This window comes from Doryrhamphus excisus, linkage group LG22 (genome assembly GCF_037039965.1).
Source record: "Doryrhamphus excisus strain RoL-2023G ecotype Guam linkage group LG22, RoL_Dexc_Guam_v1.1, whole genome shotgun sequence".
Classification (NCBI taxonomy): domain Eukaryota; kingdom Metazoa; phylum Chordata; class Actinopteri; order Syngnathiformes; family Syngnathidae; genus Doryrhamphus; species Doryrhamphus excisus.
In genome coordinates, this window is record NC_136378.1 from 2,358,617 (window position 1) to 2,381,572 (window position 22,956).

Consider the following 22,956-nt stretch of genomic DNA (forward strand, 5'->3'; position numbering starts at 1 on the left):
AAATAGCAAAAATAGAAAAAATATGTAAAGATATTTTAAAATGTTTTAAAATCTAATAAAACTTTATTTAAATTCTGACATTCAAACTAAACTAGGAAGTGCATTTATTGCTCATATATAGGTTTTACATTACATTTTTCAAAAAAAATTATAAAAATATGCATAAAAACTAGTACTTATGGTAGTAGTAGTATTACTGGACATAAATAGCAAAAATAGAAAAAATATGTAAAAATATTTTAAAATGTTTTATAATCGAATAAAACTTTATTTAAATTCTGACATTCAAACTAAACTAAGAAGTGCATTTTATTGCTCATATCCAGGTTTTACATTACATTTTTTTGAAAAAAAATACAAAAATATGCATAAAAACTTGTACTTGTAGTAGCAGTACATGTCAACATATTACTGGACATAAATAGCAAAAATAGAAAAATGTGTAAAGATATTTTAAAATGTTTTATAATCTAATAAAACATTCAAACTAAACTAGGAAGTGCATTTATTGCTCATATCCAGGTTTTACATTACAATTATAATTACATAAATAACATTTGTATCAATTATATGTATACAACTTATATTATTTTATATTACTATTTTTATTATATTATTTTTTTATATTTTCTGTCCAAGAACAGCTGAATTTGAGATTGACTAACATTATTTGACATATGACATGATGCAATTGTGTATTAACACAACACTAATATTATTTTCCATCACTATTTCATTGGGTTGTTGTGTTTTTTTGTGTGTGTCAGTGGAAGGGGGGCATGTCCACAGGAGAAGATGTCAGCCTGTGTGCGTGGTGGTCCATAATTGATGCTCGCTATTACCTTACATCCTCCAAAGAACAAAGCCCAGGCAGGGAATCAACAAAGCCAGATCATTAACAATTCACTGGGAGATTTCCAATAGGAGGGGGGGGGGGGGGGTAATTCACCTACTCCTGAGTGTGTACTAACACCGCGTTTTGAGAGACGTCCGCGTCTGATTTCACTGCGGTGAATGAGGCGTGATGTCTTCACTGGTCACGTTCTAACCAGACAGTAAAGCCTCTTATGTGTATTCAATGGTTACATCGTGAAGGAGCTGTAAACCGATGTTGGGCTTGAGAGGGACCTGGGACACTTAGATGCCGTATGAAGAAACCGTACGAAGGTTTAGCCCCACCAACCAAGGTTCAACAAGATGCAAGGTCAGGGAACTTCCTGTTGGTGTGAAATGGTTTCAAACTATCTTGGTAAGTAGGGCTGACTCAAAATGAAACCGAGTGTAAGAAAATTCAACAAATTAAAAACAACAGTGTGCCTTTTGTTCCAAGTGAATTGGAATGGAATATTTTCCCACAAGCCAAATTGGTGGCTTCTCCAATCTCCAAAAAGTGAAAGGTCTTGGAATTGTGTTATGTGTCTGTTGGAGATACAAATATCCAGAATAGAGTGGGGAATTGGAATGGAATATTTTCCCACAAGCCAGATTGGTGGGCTGCTGGTTCTCCAATCTCCAAAAAGTGAAAGGTCTTGGAATTGCGTTATGTGTCTGTTGTAGATACAAATATCCAGAATAGAGTGGGGAATTGGAATGGAATATTTTCCCCACAAGCCAGATTGGTGGGCTGCTGGTTCTCCAATATCCAAAAAGTGAAAGTTCTTGGAATTGTGTTATGTGTGTGTTGTAGATACAAATATCCAGAAGGGAGTGGGGAAATATTCCATTCCTAACACCCCGCTAAAGGGGCCGTTGCAAGCAGGTCACGGGGCCTTCCCAATGACGAGGATGCTCATGAGGAACACCATGATGAAGAAGATCCACATGAAGAACCTGTCCATCACTTTAGCAATCTTCTTCCACTCCGCCCCCTTGGCGCACGTGGCCCTCTGCTCTCGGAAACAATTGGCAATGTACTCGACATTACGCACCAGCTTGGGGTCACCGCCGGGGAGGCCGTTGTTATGACGACATAACACACATGGGCCAAATGTCACCATGGAGCCTGGGGCTGGGGGTTTTTTGTCCTCCAGGCAGCAGGGTGGATTTTTGTCGCCGGGGCAACACGGAACCTTCTGGTCTTCTTTACAGCGTTCCCCTGCCGAAAGCTTCCCATTGGAGCTTTCGTACTTCCCGAGTGGAAAGGTGGACAAGAGACTCCTCTCCGCTCTGGTGAGGTGTTGCTCGGTTTTCATTCTGGGGTGGTGTTGCGGTTTAGGGGTCTGGGGTCCTGGGTTCTTATGGCCGTTTGCTTGACTATGGTGTGTGAGGTACTTGTGAGTGACAGGATTCTGGACCGGGTGAGCGGATGGAGAAGAGGACGTGGATGAGGAGGAGGCACAGTTCTCACCCACCTCATACACACAGAAGATCTTGGACATGTAGTCAATGATGAGGACCTTGGCCCAGTGGGGAACTGGTTTGGCCTCAGCGCCACAGAAGTGGATGTTCATGATGAAGATGGTGAGCGATGTGGAGGCCGTGACCATGGTCATTGTGGCGATGTAGTACTTGCCTGAGTAACACAGGTAAGAAGGTGTATCATTGGTGGATAGAACCAGCGATCAAACTGTATATGGAAAATACATCAATACGAGATTGCAATATTTGTATAACAGCTATTAAATAATCTTAAAAAAAAGAAATAATTTATCATTTGAGGCGTATCGGGCTAGAATGATGAAAACTAAATCAAATTAGTTGAAAATTAGTTGAAATTGAAAATTAAATTAAATTAAATTAAATTAAATTAAATTAAATTAAATTAAATTAAATTAAAATTAAATTAAATTAAATTAAATTAAATTAAATTAAATTAAATTAAATTAAATTAAATTAAATTAAATTAAATTAAATTAAATTAAATTAAATTAAATTAAATTAATGCCGGCCATCTCTGTGTGTAGTTTGCATGTTATTTTTCCGTTTTCATTCTGGGGTGTTGTTGCGGTTTAGGGATCTGGAGTCCGGGGTTCTACGTTTTATTTTTTAAATAAACAAACAAACAAACAAACAAACAAAACAAACCAAACCAAACAAACCAAAACAAACCAAAACATAATATAATAAAATATAATATAATATAATTTAATTATTAAACTATATTAGGAAAGCAGGAAGTGAACAAATGTAACAGTTACTGATTGTAAAAGTACCAGATGGAGGGGTAGGATTTAATAAGCTTTGCTTCTTCCTACTCCTTTTGGACATGTGGAACTGTGAACTGATTATGTGATGCATTCAATTGTAATCTGATGCATGTTCAAATGAAATAAAACCATTACCATAAACAACAAGACATTCCTAAATATAGTACAGGCTTGAACGTCAAACCCCAGACTGCGAGTGAGTCATCTCTCACCGATAAGAGGCACGCTCTCCGAGGGAGGCATACTCTCGGCCACCATGAGCTGGAACACAGTGAGAGCCAGAAGCACGGTCACCCCCAGGGAAACCTTCTCCCCGGAGTCTGCGGGCAGGTAGAATCCCAGAGGAGCCAAGAAGGAGATGAGGAAGCACGGCAGGAGGAGGTTGAAGATGTAGAAGGAGGAACGGCGCTGAAGGAGCACGGTGTAGGTGATGTCGGGGTAGGGGTCGGAGCAACAGCCGTACATGATGACGTTCTTGGTGGCCGGCATGCCGTGGCACTCCCATTCTACATTTTCCACAAAGTCGGACAGGTCGCCGCTGTCCATGCCCATAAAGATGTCCACCTGGAATTTTGCATAGTGGAAATTATGCTCTATAAGAATATACTAAACTGCACAACAATGTAATAAGAAAATATATTTCCATGCAATAGTCGCACTTTTTGTGCTGCCCCACAAACAGAGAACAGGACAAGGAGAGTCGCCGATTATACCTCATACCTGGTTTCCATTGTAGGTCCAGGATCCAAAAGTCAGGTTACATTGCTGGCTGTCAAAGGGGAAGTAGGAGACATCCACCACGCAGGAGCTCTTGGTGATGGCGGGGGCGTCCCAGGTGATCTCGCCATTGTAGCGCAGCTTCACGTTGGTGTCCATGGGCCCAGACAACGCGTCGTCAGCTCTGGACAAGCGGAGTACTGCAGTTTAAGATTGATGACATAGTTGCATATGTACAGTATGAGTGACCTACGGGCGTACTTGTTATAGAGGACGAGGTCGGGCCTCCATACGAGGTTGCTGGGGATGTGAATGATCTCCAGGCCGTCGTAGTCCTCTTTGTTCCACTTCAGGTATGCGTCATGCCATTTCTGTCTTATCCACAGGTAGGCCACCAACACCTGGTTCCTCTCATCCTGCACGTACACATAGCAGTAATCTACAAAGTGGAATTAGTCATTTGTACAGGTAGTACCTGCACAAACAGCTTTACTGTTGTTCCCTGGCCAGCCAATCACAGGGCACATATAGACAAACAACCATTCACACTCACATTCATACCTATGGAGTCGCCAATTAACCTAGCATGCTTTTGGAATGTGGGAGGAAACCGGAGTACCCGGAGAAAGCCCACGCATGCACGGGGAGAACATGCAAACTCCACACAGAAATGGTCGAGGGTGGGGAAAGACAAAATAAGAAGCCAAAAAGTTACCACTTCCACACAAAATAAGAGAACTCATTCATTAATTCATTTTCTACCGCTTATCCTCACAAGGGTTGCGGGGGTGCTGGAGCCTATCCCAGCTTTCTTCTGGTCGAGAGGCGGGGTACACCCTGGACTGGTGGCCAGCCAATCACAGGGCACATATAGACAAACAACCATTCACACTCACATTCATACCTATGGACAATTTGGAGTCGCCAATTAACCTAGCATGTTTTTGAAATGGGGGAGGAAACCGGAAAAAACATGCAAACTCCACACAGAGATGGCCGGAATTGAACTTGGGTCTCCTAGCTGTGAGACCACTTGACCACCGTGCAGCCCTTTTAGTTTTTTTGTGAAATTATATTTTTACAGTGTGCCACAGCCCACATGTTGGACACCAATGTCATATCAGGTGAATTGTGGAAGCACTTCAGGTGACTCTAAGACGTCTCCTGCTATCAGTCTTCCCTACAGGTATTTATAGCAGGCATGCCCCATAAACAAGTCCAGACTGACACAGCAACCTGATCGGCAACCTGATCCAGCTCAGTAACAGAAGGCCCCGGTCTGCACTTTAAGAGGCGTGCTTCACATTCAATGACAATACTGTAACTAACATTTGTAATAAATTTGGAGAGAAGACTCACCATATCTTTGATCTGAGAGAGCGTGATCTGCAAAGTGACGTTGAGTGCTCGGTCCGTGTCCTCCACGGGTCGAAGGGCGCTGGAATAGTTCTCCATCAAATCGCTGAGGAGCTTGTGGGCATAGCGACCCTGCGCTGAGTGGACCACTGCAGGTACAAACAGAAGGTTATCATTTTATTCACCTGTTGGACAAAAGACCTGCACACCTCAAAATATTAACACAATACTTCAAATAGCAAGTATTATTTTATGTAGAACAGTTTCAGTACAAACCCAAAGTCTGTACTAAGTCTGTACTAAGAGGGAAATATGGTGACATTTCACATGCAATAGGGAAATTGAGCAACAAGAAGCAGCAATCACTATGCACAAAAATAAGTACAAGTACAAAATTCCAGTCAATTCTAAAGAGGAAATATTTGTAAATTATTTTCTTTTTACCTGAAGGAAGCAGCATGGCCAGGCAGAGTATTCGAATCATCTTGACCAAATGGTATAGAGAAGAACCGACAAGTAACCTGTGGCCTACATGATTCCTCACATGAAGATGCCACAGTCCTCAAGATGGACCTCAAGTTGGGAGTGCACTGCTGCGGAGGAAGCGGGTCCGACAACACACGCAATGAAACTCGGGCTATCACATAACTCCGGGAAACAGGATGCCCACGGGTCCCTGCCTCGCCGCACATGACTGACTCACCCGGTCCGTTGGCATCATGACACTTGGGCCAACGCATAGACGGATTAATGCTAGCTCGCCATTCTCAAACCTGATTGGATGTTCATAGATGCATTCAATGAGGCAGATTCTGTGGGAAAATGCCTTGTTTTGTACTTAAAATGGGGACACATTTTACATGCTTACTGAAAATCTCAATTCAAGTCATTAGACTAAAGTCTGAGTCAAGTCATTTATGTGATTCATTTCTAATAGAGTTAAAGCTGCATGACTCAAATCCACACCTCTGCTTACTGCAGAACAAAACTTCGACCACGTTTCAAATCAGTGGGGGGCCCAGAGTGGAGGAATCATTAAGAGTATGTTCTTAATTAGCTTCAGGGCGGGAACATGATACTCAAATTGCTCTTAGTATGTTACAAAAAATAATCGACATATTGTTAACCCTTTTTAGGGCACTCACTGAAATACTTGAATACATATATATGGTTACTTGCCCTTTAAAGGGTTAAACTACAAAAGTAAGACATTAAATGGAAAGGTACTGGAAAAGTTAGCAACATTCATTCATTCATTTTCTACCGCTTTTCCTCACGAGGGTCGCGGGGGGTGCTGGAGCCTATCCCAGCTGTCTTAGGGCGAGAGGTGGGGTACACCCTGGACGCCAAAAAGAAGCCAAAAAGTTACCACTTCCACACAAAATAAGAGAACTCATTTATTCCTTCATTCATTTTCTACCGTTTTTCCTCACAGGGGTCACGGGGGTGCTGGAGCCTCTCCCAGCTGTCTTTGGGCGAGAGGCGGGGTAGACCCTGGACTGGTGGCCAGCCAATCACAGGGCACATATAGACAAACAACCATTCACACTCACATTCATACCTATGGACAATTTGGAGTCGCTAATTAACCTAGCATGTTTTTGGAATGTGGGAGGAAACCCACGCATGCACGGGGAGAACATGCAAACTCCACACAGAGATGGCCGAGGGTGGAATTGAACCCTGGTCTCCTAGCTGTGAGGTCTGCGCACTAACCACTCATCCACCGTGCCGCCCAAGTTAGCAACATATCTGAGGAAAAAAATAACATGTTGAGTTGCTACAAAATAAAGGAGATTGTAGTGGTAGGTTACCGGGACATAATTCACCCTGGAACGATCGATAAGGGGAGGGGTTGCCACCTGGAGGGACGGGGGTTTTCCGCTTCCTGTTGTGGTTGAGAGACGTGTCTTTCAAGTCTTTACGTAGCAAAGAGTGCAAGTTAATGTTTGCAAGAAAATAAAAGTTTTCCAAATTCGACACTTTTCAAGGTCTAAATTATTTTTAAATCAGCTTCACAATTATTTTATACATTCCTGAATTGAGGGTGGAAAAAAAATGTGCAGGTGTACCTAATGAAGTGTCTGGGGAAGTGCATCCAAGAGGAAGGGTGGGGGGAGAGTCTCCGGAGATGCAAAGAAATTGGGTCAGTTTCAAAGAACAAATTCACCTTCCAGTTGTTGTCGGTCGTGGGGGGGGGGCTTTTGTGGATTAAAATGTGCTGACTTTTGCACTTAATGCCTGGTAAGACGTGATAAGTCGCGTGTTCCGTTATGGGAAATTGCGTAGCTTTAAATAAAGTCCATTGGTTTTGCTGGAGAGCATCAAAGATGCACAACAGGCTAGTCGGCACGCCATCTGTTACCCCGTTCATTATAGTCACAAGCCTCAGTGCGTGTAAGGTGATCTGTATTTTATGATACATGATTATAACCCTTCCTTATTCCCCTGCTCTGAATGCGCTAAAAATAAGCTCACGCCGCAGGGCCAATGAACACAATGGCAGAGGAGCTCAAGTGTGCGGTATCACTGTATAATCCATTTAGCGCTTCTTCGCATGCTAATTCTTCATTTTAGTGCGTTTCACTACTCTTATAGGACGGGAACGCCATTTCCTCTTGGCTACGTTTCTATTGCTCCAGATAATTTAGGACCTCAACCTAGTTTTTATTCAAATATCCGCATATTGCATGATACATAAGTTACAGTACAGAGTTGGTGTGTGTTATGAAATCCAACAAAGAGAACACACACAAAAGAGCAAGAATAAATGAATTTACACAGACTTTATCTTTATTTACAGATGAATCTTTTGACATATTTATCTGTTGGCGTTGTCAAGGTGATGCAATACTTTTGACTCTTTTTTTGTTTTTTACTTTGGAGGTTGCGTTTAATGTGTTGTCTTTGTATTTTTTTTTTCCATTCTAAAAACAAGAATCCAAATATATTCCTGTAGGCAGCCAAACCCAAATAAAAGGTTTCTCCTTTTTTTTTAAAAATAAAAATGTGTTGAGAAGAGACAGGTGAGTTTTATAGAAGTAATGTAACAGGTGGGGAGGATGTCGGACAGAGGAATCGAGTAATTACACTGTGTATGTAATGTAGTGTGATGGCGAACCCGGGTTGGAACGTGATCTGAAATGAAGCGGTGTGGGAATAAGCCTTGTCCACGTCTGTCGGAATTTACTTCCATATTCCCTGCCTTCTTTCTCAATTTAAATGATGAAATCTAATGTGGGGAATTTATTTACACCAAGCTACCCTCAGTAATCACATTACGGCTGTATGAGAATTATGTGGGTAGTCTTGTGGGGGGCAGGGGAGGTAATTAAAATTAAATTTGCCTTTTTATCCAGGTGTGTGGAAACCAAATCACGGCAAGTCTTAATTGAATGGCTTCACACTTTCCTACAAAAAAAGTGTTCCAAACTAAAAGTCCATGTACTGCATAGGTGGGGGTGAGGTGCTGACTGAGCTGGGTGCCTGCCGTACATGGTGATGTCGGTCGTGGGTGGGCGTATTTAAGTGGTCCGACGTCATGATTGTAGCACTGAGCGGAATGTTGAATGACCTTTTTCGGGGGAACCGGGGGATGCACGCTCACCGAGCAAGTGATTGTGGAGTGTGGCACAGCAGAGGCAATGAACGCGGGGGAAGAGGGGAAGTGCGGGGGCGGAGTCCACTGTGAAACAGAAGGTGCGGTGCGGGGAAGAGACGCCAAAAGACGGCGGGAATATGGAGGAGGCTGTACGAGAGCGGTTGAGAGGTGGGGGTGGGGGTGGGGGAGGATGAGAAGATGAGGAAAGATGCAAAAGTTGTCGTCAAGATTCAGTTACTGAGCAGTAGCTCTGTCGCTGTCTCCACGTCCCAGGATTTCGACGACAAGGCCACTATTACTGCATTCTGTGAGGAAAACAAACATGGGAATATCGGGTAGAAATGAGCAGGGGAAGACGCGGCGAGGGTGAACCGAAGGTCACCTTGAGAGCGACTTACTTTCTCAAAGCCCATGGCACAGAGTTTGTCTATTTTGCGTGTGTACTCCAGAATGGAGACGGGAGCGCCAGCGTAGACGTGAGACCAAAGTCTCGCCGTCTGTTTGAACATCTCTGGGTTCTGCTTGAACTGTGGAGCAAATACACGTTTAAATTAATTCATTAAAAGACACTAACTGAAAAACAGTCTAGGATTTGATGGATATTCTCCACACATCTCCACATTCAGACACGTTTGTAGTAGCACTGTGTGTGTATATGAACACAAAGAGTTGATGATCATCTAGAACTGAATTGGTGGCTGCTGTGACGCGGCGATGCTAACTTTAAACTGCTCTTTTTTTGGACATGTTGAACATGAATTCAAGAAACAATACAAGCAGTTGATGATGCAGTCTTGAACCAGTCATGTGCTATATATATATATATATATCACTATATTGACACTTACTATGGTACCCATTATGTCATTGTATAGTCATATCACTTGGATACGAGGTACATTACTTAAAAAAAAAACATTTTTTTTTTTTAATTTGGAAAGCAGGAAGTGAACAAATGTAACAGTTACTGATTGTAAAAGTACCAGATGGAGGGGTAGGATTTAATAAGCTTTGCTTCTTCCTACTCCTTTTGGACATGTGAAGAACTGTGAACTGATTATGTGATGCATTCAATTGTAATCTGATGCATGTTCAAATGAAATAAAACCATTACCATGTGATGTATTTCAATGTAACATTATAAGCGTGCCTGAAACAAACTTAACTAAAACAAAAATAGTGTTACAGCAAAATGTAGAGCAGATAAATGTGCTTTACCCGATATGCAAATCAAGTCAAATGCAAACCTTGAACAAGTTTATGTTTGTTTTTATTTTTAAAGTATGCTTCGGGCCAAAAAAAAAAAAAAACAAGCCATGAAAATGAATGGCCTGTGGCGAGGACTCTCTGCGCCTTTGATTTGGACAAAAAGGTTGCCACAACACCGACTGCATACACTTGTGACTTATTTATGTCAAGGTTGATCCTTTTTAATGATCTCATTTCATGTGGAACATCTGAATGTTCAGTTTGATGCTCAACTCTGACGCCATGCTTGGATGTTTATATTTGTATATAAACGTTAGGCCACTTTGGGCGTGATGGACGATTAAGGCTGAAATTAATAATATAATATCAAGTCTTTATGGGATCCAACTCCGCTAAATCCCCTAGAAATGCACATCCGACCAACACACTATCCAGACATTGGTGCACACCCACCTGATTGGCTACCACGGCGTCCTGTGGATCATCTGGCTCTGCAGCTGCCAATAAAGCTTGTAGTGACAAAAGGACTGTCCTCAGCGTCATGGCCGCCGCCCTGACAGACACGTACATCGCATTGTTTACATCATCAACACAATACATTTGCTGGCAGGTATGGACACGTTTTGTTTTGCTTGGCCCAAAAATATTTTCTTATCACATGAGGCAGGGGTCCCCAACCACCGGGCCAGGTAAACTTTGAGGGACATTGATTTCTTTTTTAAGTAAAATATACACTTAAAAAACTTATACTACAATGAATATTTAAATGCATACACATTTTGGAAACATGGTCCATTATTTTATTCAAAACATACACAGATAGAAATCCCAGTTTATGTTGTTTTGATTCATCGAGTATTGGTGATCCCACTTTCTTCGACGGTCCTCGAACGCACCAGAGATGCGTCCATATGCTAATGTTCTCCCGCTGCACAGATGAGACTACTAGACTAGTCTTCACCCCGTTTGTCTTTCACCTCATATTTGGTCCCAAATGCTGATACTATGTGGGAATGCATAAAGATAAAGTCTGATGACATTAGTGCGTGCTAATGTGTGCATTTGTTTCGAGTTAATTCATGCAAGTACGCTGCTTGCTGTTAACACACATTATGACAGTGTCTAAAAAAAAAATTAAAAAATAAAAAAACTCTAGTCATCACTTCAACTACACAGAACAGCGCCGGGCTTTTAAGTGCATTCACTTAAAAGAAACCAAAGGCTTTGTTATCTTAGAAATGTGTAACACGACCGAGAAAAAGTTACTCACCACTGGTCTTTGAGAATGTCCAAACATATTGCACCTGTGACCGAACTTATGTTGGGATGCCAGATCTTTGTGATAAACCGCACCTGAGTGACAAGGGGGAGGGGGGGAAAATAAGTTACACGGGATGTCCAACACTCATGAATAATGAACGACACCAGTGGATATTTTACCTTGGGTGGATTGAAAGGATATGTCTCTGGAATTTTTATTTCTAGTTGATATCTACCTCCTGGAAGAAAAAAAACAATCATCATTAACAGATATGTTATTGATGTAACAAAAGGCAGGTAAGGATATAGGAGCTTGTTACCACTGCAAAGCATAAGCACCAGGCGAGAAGGTCATGGTAATGGTAATGGTTTAATTTCATTTGAACATACATCAGATTACAATTGAATGCATCACATAATCAGTTCACAGTTCCACATGTCCAAAAGGAGTAGGAAGAAGCAAAGCTTATTAAATCCTACCCCTCCATCTGGTACTTTTACAATCAGTAACTGTTACATTTGTTCACTTCCTGCTTTCCATAATACAGTTTAAGGTTTTTTTGGTTTTTTTCATGCTTTTACGAATGTGGATTCATGGGTGTCACAGTTTTTAATGAAAGCAAGCGTTGCCTCCAATGATATTGAACATTTCGTATGGTTAGTGTTCAAACTTTTGTGTTATGATATGCATAACATCAAAGGATGGATTCTGAAATCAAAGGTGTGTGTGTGTGCAGACTTAAATGCATGTTTTCCTTACAAAAAAGGCCATGTTAAGTTTTTTTGTATATAATCTTATAGTGTTTTTACTTTTATTCATTTTCAATGTATTTATGAGTTACTTTCATTTTATTTTATTTTCCATGCAAGTGAACTCAGGATAGCTGTTGCTGCAGTTGAGCGCTATGAAAAGATGCCTGTAAGATTACAGGTGTTGGAATACCTTTTATATCCATACATGACAGAAAGAAAAAGTGATTTCAAGTATTCCCAGTGCTTCGTATTGTGAACATTTTTGAAAAGTTATTGTGGAGGAGCAATTGCATGACTGTCTGCTATGTGTGCAGCGTTTGTGATGAAAGCCGTTGACCCGAAATGTCGTTTAACATAAATGTCCATGTGTTTCTGGAACTCGCCGCATGGAGAGCCATTCATGAACATTCAGAGCTTTCATAAACACAGAGGGGCCGCTTTAAAGTTGTTATTTTGTGAGGTCGCTGCAAGGATGAAGTTAATGGCTGCAACGGGCAAGAGTGCTATTGGATATTAAGCATTGATGTTTAAGCAAGGAGTCTCCAGTGGGCCTCTCACCTTCATATGGTGTGTCAGGTGGCCCTGCTATCTCCCCTTTAAGTTCTGTGAAGTTCTCGTTTACCAGATCCACCTTAATCTGGTTTCTGCTCGTCTGGAATGATGGGAGGGGAAAAGCAAAAAAAAAAAAAAAGCGTGTTAACGTGAGCAAAGAGGACAGACTGCAAAGTGTTAATTGAGCTTGCTGTCAAGCACAAACCTGCCTATGCAGCATAAACTGACACCCCCCCACCCCAACAACACTACCACCGGATAGAGCTTTACACTAAGTTATCCCAAACTTCCATAGAAACTTCCAGGTTGAACGAAACAAAAACTATACATATAGTGAATCAATGACATGACTTTCACAAGCTATCTTTGATGGCTAACTCGGCTAGCATAGTTACCGTACGCTAGCATGAAATCCCCGAACGCAATATGAAATAATAATTTGCCCTTTATTTGAAATGTGCTTATACGAGAGGTTAGAACTACTAGTAAATATTAACCATGACTAATATTATGAGCTGGAAGCTATGTGGTGCAATTAGTGAAGCCGAATGACGGCGCTGCCTCGGCTAGCTAAAGCTAGCTACATGGAGGTTAGCAAGCTGACAGCTGAAGCCAGCGACGCGTCACTGGCGTTTTTTTAGCCACACCGAGGACAAAGAAAAGCGGCAATATCCCGACAGCAAACACGGAGACTCACCTCTTCGCTTTTGAGCACCTCCTTGAATTCCCGTTTTATCCTCTGAACTGCGATGTTCGCCATGATTTTTTTCCCCCCGAGTTCCTGTGCCGTTTGGGGCCTCCTCGCCGCTAGTTCTGTCCCGGCCTGACGAACGTTAGCTAGCCTGTTGTGCCCACACAGGAGCCGCTTTTAGGTAACAACCTCCAAAATAACCGCCGCTGTGTTGTTCACCCGGAGCGCCGTCAGTTCCGCTTAGCAGCGTAGCCTCGTTAAGTTAGTGGAACTGCGTCTATACGTGTGCTATCATCAAATGTGGGAGAGTAGGAAGGTTGGAGGCAATGAAAACATTTTAATGGCAAACTGCATCAAGTCTGGTTGAGAGGAGCCATGTGACCCGCACTGGCATCCTCAACGCCTCCTGCTATTGGTTAATTACTGCATGACGTACATTATTATGATTATTTTCATTGGTCTTCTTACCATTAAGGAATGAGATTTGTTTTACTTCTTCAGCATTATATCGAAAATACTTTTTAATCAATATACATCAATAACATACATCACATATTCGCAATATTAGGTTTTCAATTGTGAATGTGCACAGTATATTGTGTGTGTATATATATATATATATACAGTAGCCAATTACATGACTTATGTATAGACAATTTAGAGACTCCAATTAGCCCAGTATGCTTATTTTTATTATGAACATGGAGGAAAGCCACCCAAGCACAGGGAAAATGTCCAACTCCACACTAAAATTGGAACTTGCCTGTGAGGCCTAAACACTTTTCCACATTTTTTGATAAAGTACAATTTTTCCACATATTCAGCACCTGCGCATCTGTTTCTCTGATAAAATGCATGATGTAATAGAAAAGAAAGGAGGCGTGACCTTTGAACTCTGTTTAATAGCCAAATGTCAGTTCAGCAACAGAAAAGTCTAATAAAGGTTGCAAAATTCATAAAGCACTACTATATAAATCCAATCAACACAATTTTTTATTAACATGGGAATATATTTACAGTATGTACAGTATATGTATTAATACTTGGACAAATTTAGCAATACACTTCTCATTTAGTGATAATTATTATTATTATTTGGGAGCGTTTTAAATTTGCTAATGGTACTTCATCATTAAGTAATTCATTTATAATGGCTTATAAAATATAGCGTAAATATTTAAAACACTAGTAATTCCATTTAATAAAGCTTAACCCACTTAGCAACAACAATGAATGAATGCTGAATAGAATAACAAAGGATTTTTGAATCGGAAATACATCTAAGTAATTGCATTATATTTCTATTAATTTCCATGTAAAGTCAGAGCTGTTTGTACCATTGCCGCCAGGGGGCGACATTGTTACATTTAGACACATACATAACCTGTTCTTCAAAGACAATTAGTGTTGTCCTGTGTTTAGATTTTAAATAAGTGGCCTTCGTGAGCACACTGGAAGATGCCCACCTCTTCTTCTACTTCTTATGCTCACGCCGCCCCTCTGACCCGTTACGTATGTTCTCTTCGTGGTGATGACTGAGAAGACCAGTGCTATAAAGATGACAGCTACAAGCAGGAAGCAGCAGCAAAACACCGTGAGAGCCTTGTTCTTGGACATCCACACACATAAGGAGCACACTGGCTGCACCTCCCTGGACCGACAGGGGTGAGAGGTGGCGTCTACGGGGAAGCCGCTGTGAGTGATGATTTCCCTGTAGACGTCAATGGAGACCTTTGCTGTGGATTGGCGGTGAGTTGAGGTGAAAAGACCGTACTGTGGAACATGACCGTCCTGCAGCTTCCACACATAGAATCCCTGCAGGTTGATGCGATCCAAGCGGCGTGCTGCAGAAAATAAAGAGAGTATTTTTTCACATGCTTGATGATAACATGTTTGCAGGTAAGGGAGAGCAAACGGCCATAAAGGGCAAAGTGTGAACACAACACTAATCTACTTTCTTGTCTTCCCTCCTCCCACTTTTTTATCATCTTTATGGTTCCCTGCCGTTTTATAGGAGGTGGCAATATAGTCATAAAATCTAGAAAATCATTTGAATCTGTGCATTCCGGATTACACGATACATTCTGTATTGATAAGTAGAGGAAACCACATAAAGCATGCATGGTTTTCCCCATCAATTTATCTCAGGAGTGTTCAAAGTGCCACCTGAGGGGGTTTAATTTCACAAGAATAGAGTCAAAATAAGAATAGAAAATGTTCTACAAAAAATAAAAAAATATAAAAAATCGAATGAGGTAAAAATAAAAATTTTATCAAAATAACATTGTAACATTATGAGAAAAAATAATGTCATTTTAAAGCTGAAATATTAAAGAAAATACTTTTTTTAAGTTGCAAGTTATGAGAAACAAACAAAACAAAAATTCATTCATTCATTTTCTACCGCTTATCCTCACGAGGGTCGTGCTGGAGCCTATCCCAGCTGTCTTCGAGCGAGAGGCAGGGGGTAGACCCTGGACTGGTGGCCAGCCAATCCCAGGGCACATATAGACAAACAACCATTCACACTCACATTCATACCTATGGACAATTTGGAGTCGCTAATTAACCTAGCATGTTTTTGGAATGTGGGAGGAAACCGGAGTACCCGGAGAAAACCCATGCATGCACGGGGAGAACATGCAAACTCCACACAGAGATGGCAGAGGGTGGGGAAACACAAAATAAGAAGCCAAAAAGTTACCACTTCCACACAAAATAGGAGGATCATTCATTCATTCATTTTCTACCGCTTATCCTCACGAGGGTCAGTGGGAATTTGGAATGTGGGAGAAACGGAGTACCCGGAGAAAATCCACGCATGCACGGGAATTGAACCCTGGTCTCCTAGCTGTGAGGTCTGCGCGCTAACCACTCATCCACCGTGCCGCCACAAAATAAAATTGTATTTTACATTTTTTGGATATTTGGGTTGGGAAAAGGTTATATATTATGGGAATAATGTCATAATTTATGAAAAAAAATTAAAACAAAAAAGTTGAAATAGTTGAAAAATCTAAATAAAAAAATAAAGCATAAATATTTCTATAATACTAAACTAATGATGGCAACCATAAGTGCAATGTGGCCCACGGTGAAGGTGAGTTTGACACCCTTGGTCAAACATTGCAGGTTCAATTAATATGTTTGTCATATTTTTCTTACACTTGAAAATAAAGTTATGCTAAAAAAAAATATGAAAATGACCTTTAAGAGCTTCCTGTAAGTAGCTTTTCAGGTAGTGTTGCCTCATCTTATCCTCCACAGGAGCCTGGTCATCAATCCCACTCGCAGTGATGATAATCGGCTGACTCCGTCCGTATCTTTCAGTGACCCAGTTCAGGACCTTTCGTAGTCCCCAGGGGACGAGAGCTTGGCCCAGACTGGAGGAGGGCCAGGTGGGATCAGATAGAGTAAGGCAGTCATTATTTCCCGGGTGTTTTTGGTGTAAATTACGAGGACCGGGAGAGACCAAACGGGTGGTAAAATGATTCAATGCGATAAAACTCAACGCCCCTTTAAGCTCCTCCTTCTCAGTTTTGGTAAAAGTAGGAAGCGGTGATCTCTGCTGGCCGATTACTCGAGCTTTTTCGTTCAAGTAAGCTTTCATTTCATGCCGGTAGTCCTCTTTGTCATGCTTGTCTTCATACGGAGTCCTCAGCAGGGGGTCTAGGAAGCGACCAAGTTCAAAAAGAAGGAATCTCTCTACTGCTGCTGTATGCGATGACAAAAAAGGGTTTGCAGGTTCAGCCCAGTCGGCGTGAAGCGCCAGCGACACCATACCCCCCTCACGATGTGAGAACATCTTCTCGTGGAGCCTCCAGGCTTTTGCATGAGCCAAAAGGAGATTATGGGCAGCCCGGTGTTGCTCATTCCCATCGGAGTAAATATCTGTCAGCCTGTTGGGCTCATTCACTGTGATCCAGTATCGCACCCAGGAGCCCAGCTCACGGTAGCATAGCGCCGCATATTCCTGAAAGGCTTCCACGGTGCTGTGGTTTAGCCAGCCCCCGGAGGCGTGAAGCGGACCGGGCAAGGCCAGATTTGGAGCTTTGTGCGTTGGGTAGTAGAGGATAATGAGAGCTTCCAGGTCCAGTTTCTTGAGCTCAGTGAGGACACAGCGGTAGTACCTTTTAGGAAAAAAAAACACAGCATGTTTAATGTTGAAATGTGAAAAACCGAATCTGCACTGACCAAATGTAGATTTTTTTTATTAGTATAAGCACATTTTTAAAATGTATGAATTGTTAAAACATTTTTGAAATGTTATTTCATTAGTTATTTTAGAAATTATTATTATTTTAATTAATATTTTAATTATTATTATTATTATATTTATAAATTATATAAAATTATTTTATATTTATATTTTTATATTTTATTATATTAAATTATACATTATATAAAATTATTATATTTATATAATAAATAAATATAAATAATAAATATTTTAGATTTTATCATTACAATAATTACAAAATATTAGTTTTTAATTATTACATTTTTATTAATTATATTGTTTTATTATATTAAATTTTAAATTATATAAAATTATTACATTTATATAATAATTATATAATTTATATAATTATATATAAATTATATTAAAATTATTAAAATCTAAAATAAAATATTAGTTTTTTTATTACATTTTTATTAATTAAATTATTTTATTATATTAAATTATAAATTATATTAAATTATTATATTTATATAATAGTTATATGATTTATATAACTATATATAAATTATATTAAAATTATTGTTAAAATCTAAAATAAAATATTGTTTTTTTAATTATTACATTTTTATTAATTAAATTATTTTTTTAAACTTTGATTCATTCATATGAATAATATTAAATATATATATATAAATAAGTATTTATTTTGTATATTTTACTTACTACTCCAGGTTTATTTGTATTTCTATTCTCCTGTGAAGACCAAAGATGCAGATAGAGAAGATACCAAAGATACAGTTCTGCGTCCACAAGAGTAAAGCACGGTGATGTATAGAAATGCAACTAAATTAGCTTAAAATGGGGTTGTTTTAACCGTGGTCATGCTGCACAACATTTTTTCAAGTTATCTGCTATAACCTAACTTGCATTTTTGCACAGTGCCGGTGTAATAACATTAATCCCCATAAATCCCCATATATTGCTTTCAAATCCTATTAATTCCCACTGAAAGTTTCCACTCCTGATATTTGAATCATTAGCAGTGAAATGTATCTGTGGTATTGTGGTATTGTTAACTCCTGTAATAATCCTATTTTTACCTCAGCGCCTCCGTATTCACATGAGAGAGATCGCCGTGCGGTAAAATCAGAGACCAGTTCAGAGCAAAGCGGTAATGCGACGCTCCTGTAGATGCAAACAGGCGAAGGTGACTACGAATGGCGAGGTAGTCGGTGCACTGGGAACGATTAGTAAGAAGCGTCTCCCCTGGGACCGGTCTCAATGATCCGTCTCCTGTCCAGTTCCAGCTGTACACATGGGGATCCGTGAACTGGGGGGAGAAGGGGTAGAAGCGGGCCTGGTAATAAAAAAGATAGAAAGAACATCAATGGAGGAGCATTTGTTGTGATTGCTGCTTTTCAGGCAGTACCTGCAAGGTGGAGTCAGCAATGCCCCAGTGAAAATCACACGGGAAATGACCTTTGACCTCTGGAGAAGTGTCCACTCTGGGGAAACCGTTGTCAGCAACGATGCGGCGGTAGTACTGAGCAGTGGTTTTGGGCGTCCTGCTTCTGTTAGGCTGATTGAAGTCCACGTAGAAGAGGCCCCGTCGGACCGAGTAGCCGTAATTCCATTCAAAGCCGTCGACTAGCGACCACGCGGTGTAGCCTAGCAACCGCACCCCATCCAGCCTGACAGCTGTAACACAAAACGAAGCACAAGTTGAAGTCCGCAAAGTAGGATTCCTTCTCTATAAAGAGAACGGCTTTTTATGATCTTCTAAATACAGTTTTTTTAGCACAATTAGAGCCCTCTATACATGAAATAGCACCCCTATGGTCACTTTTATAGTTGTATTAACCAACAATGCATCAATAACAATAGAAATACACCATTTAAGAGTGTTTACCAGGAAGTGACGCCAGTGGTTCAGAGTTGAGTTTTAGCTTGTTGTAGGCTATGGCTGCAAGAGTAGCCTGTATATTATTAATATTATTATTATATATATTATTATATATATTTATTATGTAATATTATATATATTTATATTATTATATACATAAAATATATATTTATTATATATATATTTATTATTGTAATATTTATACAATTATATTATATTATTATTATGTTATTATTATATTATTATAATATTATATAAATATTATTTATAATATAATGTAATATATCATATTATATATTATATAGTATGACCTTTTTCTTATATTGCATATAATATTTATATAATTATATTATATAATTATATATTATTTATATATTATATTTATATAATAAAAGCTGGTTGTTGCAACAATCAAGTTGTGCTCGTCTCACTCATTACTGACACCTAGTGACTAATGTAGATTACTACAATCACAAATTGATAGCGGTCTTACTGGCTTATATTTGTATTGTAGTTCATTTCGACATTTTTATGCTTGAAAGTGCTTATTTTGGTTAACAAATGTGTAAATTTTGCTAGAAATATTATTTATGAGCACATTTATGAGCTATTATCATATGTAATAATGTCAGTAGCAAAGTTTACCTTGTAATGCCTGGTTGATAAATCTCTTCATCAAGTAAATGGCCACTGTGTCCTCTCGTCCTACCCTGGCTTCGGAGAACCATCCACCCTCGGCCACCAAAACTTGCGGGTCCCCGTACTCCAGCTTTATCCAGCCCAGGAGGCTCCTCATATCTGGGGTCACAGCCTGGCCGTAGTGGGGCAGGTCTCTGCCCAGCCGGAGGTTGTTTGGTCCAAAGGACAGCGCAAAGAAGTCGGCTGTGTTCTGCACCCACAGCTTCTCCTGTGCGGAGAACGTGGGCAGGATGGCGCCATGCTTGATTCTTAGAGAGCCCGGGTAGTCTCCATCGTTGAAAATGGGATTGGCGAACCAACCGAGCACAGCTTCCAGCGATTGTTGACAAAGGTCAACGTTGGCAGTTGTGGCTTTTTGGGGCTGGACCCAGTGAGAACCCAAAACGATGGATACTTTACCCTTCTGAGATGGGCGGAATTGGGTGTTGTAGGTGTGCCAGGCTTTGGCATGGGCCTGGAAATCATAGAAAAAACAAAATATTGTGTCACTCCATGCAAAATATAACAACACACTGTACTTCCTGTCTAAAACACAATGTGGCTAATCACAAACACGGCCTCCACAGTGCAAAAAAAACATGCGTGATATTATCGAGGCATATCTCCAAGACTTCCTGTCACATACCGTGCTGACATGGTGGACTTTGGACCTCAGTATCTCGTTAAGAGTCCTGATTACTGAAAGAAAAAGCTATGAGACGAAATGGTTGCTTTAAGACAGGGGTCTCAAACACGCGGCCCTGCGGGCCAAATGTGGCTAGACATTAGTTTGAGGCCCCCGCCTTGATATGAAAGTTTAATGTTAGTGCGGCCCCGCGCAAGTTTGATATGGATGCTGTATGGTATCATGTACCCAGAAAAAATTATGTTTGATTAATGTTCATGTTAAAGGTTAAATAACTGTTAATAGTTATCCTCCCTATCTGTGTGGAAGTGGTAAGTTTTTGGCTATTTAAGTTTAAAGGAAATAACTTGAAGGCTACCGTTTAGGGCGCTAGCTCTCTAGTTTGCGAGTTAGCATGTGTCTCAAGACCCTGCAGTTGCGCAATATGTTGTAAATAAAAAGAGTATAAATGTGACTATAGTCGTGTTTTGTCATGTCTACAGGGCTCTAATAATACTTTATTTTAATCTGAAAAAAAATAATTTGTCTACCCACCAACTATATGTGGTTTCTTAAGTTTTTATTATTTTATTATTTGCCGTTTTTTTATTATTATTATTATATTTATTTCTGATTGATTGATTTTCTTTATTCTTGATTTATTTATTTTTCATCTTATTTTGTGCAGAAAAATAAAAATTAAGATATTTGAGAACAGTGGAATATTTTATCAGAGCTTTTATTGTAGAAAATTGGAACCAAAGCAAAGTTTTTTTACATTTTTTTGTTTTTAATAAATGCTTTTTTTTGGAAACCTGATGCGGCCCAGTCTCACCCAGACCTGAGCTCCAGTGGCCCCCAAGTAAATTGAGTTTGATACCCCTGCTGTATGGTATCATGTACCCAGAAAAAAGTATTACGTTTGATTAATGTTCATGTTAAAGGTTAAATAACTGTTAATAGTTATCCTCCCTATCCGTGTGGAAGTGGTAAGTTTTGGAATGTTTTATCAGAGCTTTTCTTGTAGAAAATCGGAACCAAAGCACTGAAAAAGTTTGTATATTTTTTTAATTTTTTAATAAATGCGTTTTGTTTTTTTTTAAATAAATAAATTTACCCCCAGGTAAATTGAGTTTGAGACCCCTGCTTTAAGACTTACCCTGATGAGATTGTGGGCCACAACAAGAGAGGCGGTAAGACCCCCCGTTTCTCCAGGAGCGTGCACCCCCGTGCCATACCCCTGAACAGCAACCAGGTACGGGTTATGCATTGTCAGCCAGTACTTAACACGGTCCCCAAATGTACGGAAACAAAAAGCGGCATAGTCCTCAAATAATCTAATAAGGCTTTCATTTTTCCAACCTCCATGCACCTTCTGCAGGACCAGTGGTAGATCCCAATGATGGATGGTAACAACGGGCTCCATTTGTTTTTCCATAAGCTTGTTAATGAGACGGTTATAGTGCTCCACAGCAACCCCGTTTGGACGACTTTGTGCGTTCCCGTTGGGGAACAGTCTAGGCCAGGAGAGCGAGAAAGAGTACGATTTCACTCCAAGATACTCCAGATCCTGCACATCTTCTTCCCATCGAGCGTAGCTGTCACTTGCCACATCCGCAGCCCCTGAATGGGTGAAATTATCCCATATGGATGGTCCTTTTCCACCTTGGTCCCAGGATCCTTCAGTTTGGAAAGCGGACGTCCCAGACCCCCAAAGGAACCCCGAAGGAAAACTACCATGAAGAAAAGACTGTTCTAGAGTGACAGGAACCGGTTTGGGGTTCTGCCACATCTGTCTGCCGTCTCCAGTAGAAGCAGACGCTTGATGGAAACCAATTGCAAACATGGACAAGAAGAACCACAGGATACTGGGGCCGGGTGGATAGTCCAGCATGATGATGATAGCAGTCTTGGTGCAGGGTTAAGTGGTCTCTGTTCTTTGTAGAGATATCTGATCCATGTTTTGGCGGAGGACACACAGGAGGAACACGTGAAGCCGTGTGGTGCTGCTGGATCAATGTAACCTGGTAAGACCTTCTCTCTGTGTGCACTCCGCTCAGCCCCGCCCTCCCACGTCATGTTCACACATATAAAGGTTAACTCATAACCAAGCACATGAGTTTTTTTTTTTTTACCTCGTTTCATATCCACACACGTATTAAACATAAAACAGTTCAAGCGATGGCCTCTCCTAATATGGAGTTTGCATAAAATGTCTCAGATATGAGCTCCATCAATTCCCATTACTCCTAATGCACATTTATTAAAGAGACAAAAGATAG

At 40.3% G+C, this 22,956-nt stretch overlaps 3 protein-coding genes across 4 annotated transcripts; all 3 read right to left on the reverse strand.

Moving 5' to 3' along the window:
• Positions 1–371: 371 nt before the first annotated feature.
• LOC131110517 (neuronal acetylcholine receptor subunit alpha-9-II) lies at positions 372–5,521 on the reverse strand. 2 transcript variants are annotated; one of them, XM_078788038.1, is made up of 5 exons: positions 5,223–5,521; positions 4,125–4,279; positions 3,867–4,047; positions 3,359–3,710; positions 373–2,512 (listed from the first exon to the last, which is right to left on the reverse strand). In XM_078788038.1, exons 1-5 carry the CDS (start codon positions 5,316–5,318, stop codon positions 1,761–1,763), a joined length of 1,536 nt encoding a protein of 511 aa, XP_078644164.1. In that variant the 5' UTR covers positions 5,319–5,521; the 3' UTR covers positions 373–1,760. The 2 variants fall into 2 exon arrangements, with proteins under 2 accessions (XP_078644166.1, XP_078644164.1); XM_078788040.1 differs by lacking the exon at positions 5,223–5,521 and having other exon boundaries at positions 372–2,512; positions 4,117–4,442.
• A 2,469-nt stretch (positions 5,522–7,990) lies between these two features.
• On the reverse strand, positions 7,991–13,678 carry ube2ka (ubiquitin-conjugating enzyme E2Ka (UBC1 homolog, yeast)). Its single transcript, XM_058063717.2, has 7 exons — positions 13,292–13,678; positions 12,601–12,694; positions 11,470–11,528; positions 11,300–11,382; positions 10,483–10,582; positions 9,219–9,347; positions 7,991–9,125 (listed from the first exon to the last, which is right to left on the reverse strand). The coding sequence occupies exons 1-7, from the start codon at positions 13,352–13,354 to the stop codon at positions 9,051–9,053; spliced, it is 603 nt and encodes a 200-aa protein (XP_057919700.2). The 5' UTR covers positions 13,355–13,678; the 3' UTR covers positions 7,991–9,050.
• Positions 13,679–14,204: 526 nt separating this feature from the next.
• klb (klotho beta) lies at positions 14,205–22,792 on the reverse strand. The gene is made up of 6 exons (XM_058063564.2): positions 21,834–22,792; positions 20,017–20,524; positions 18,898–19,166; positions 18,569–18,825; positions 16,493–17,415; positions 14,205–15,129 (listed from the first exon to the last, which is right to left on the reverse strand). Exons 1-6 carry the CDS (start codon positions 22,566–22,568, stop codon positions 14,711–14,713), a joined length of 3,111 nt encoding a protein of 1,036 aa, XP_057919547.2. The 5' UTR covers positions 22,569–22,792; the 3' UTR covers positions 14,205–14,710.
• Positions 22,793–22,956: the final 164 nt, after the last annotated feature.

Excerpts from the sequence above, each read along its gene's own strand:
- ube2ka (XM_058063717.2), bottom strand. The coding sequence starts at position 13,354 with ATGGCGAACATCGCAGTTCAGAGGATAAAACGGGAATTCAAGGAGGTG. Across the intron at positions 11,383-11,469 it reads ATCCTTTCAATCCACCCAAG|GTGCGGTTTATCACAAAGAT; the intron begins GTAAAATATCCA and ends CTTGTCACTCAG. Across the intron at positions 10,583-11,299 it reads GACATTCTCAAAGACCAGTG|GGCGGCGGCCATGACGCTGA; the intron begins GTGAGTAACTTT and ends CGTGTCTGTCAG.
- LOC131110517 (XM_078788038.1), bottom strand. The coding sequence starts at position 5,318 with ATGGAGAACTATTCCAGCGCCCTTCGACCCGTGGAGGACACGGACCGA. Across the intron at positions 4,048-4,124 it reads GACCTCGTCCTCTATAACAA|AGCTGACGACGCGTTGTCTG; the intron begins GTACGCCCGTAG and ends CCGCTTGTCCAG. Across the intron at positions 3,711-3,866 it reads GGACCTACAATGGAAACCAG|GTGGACATCTTTATGGGCAT; the intron begins GTATGAGGTATA and ends GCAAAATTCCAG.
- klb (XM_058063564.2), bottom strand. The coding sequence starts at position 22,568 with ATGCTGGACTATCCACCCGGCCCCAGTATCCTGTGGTTCTTCTTGTCC. Across the intron at positions 19,167-20,016 it reads TATCAACCAGGCATTACAAG|CTGTCAGGCTGGATGGGGTG; the intron begins GTAAACTTTGCT and ends TTTGTGTTACAG. Across the intron at positions 15,130-16,492 it reads CTTACAGGAAGCTCTTAAAG|CACGCCGCTTGGATCGCATC; the intron begins GTCATTTTCATA and ends TATTTTCTGCAG.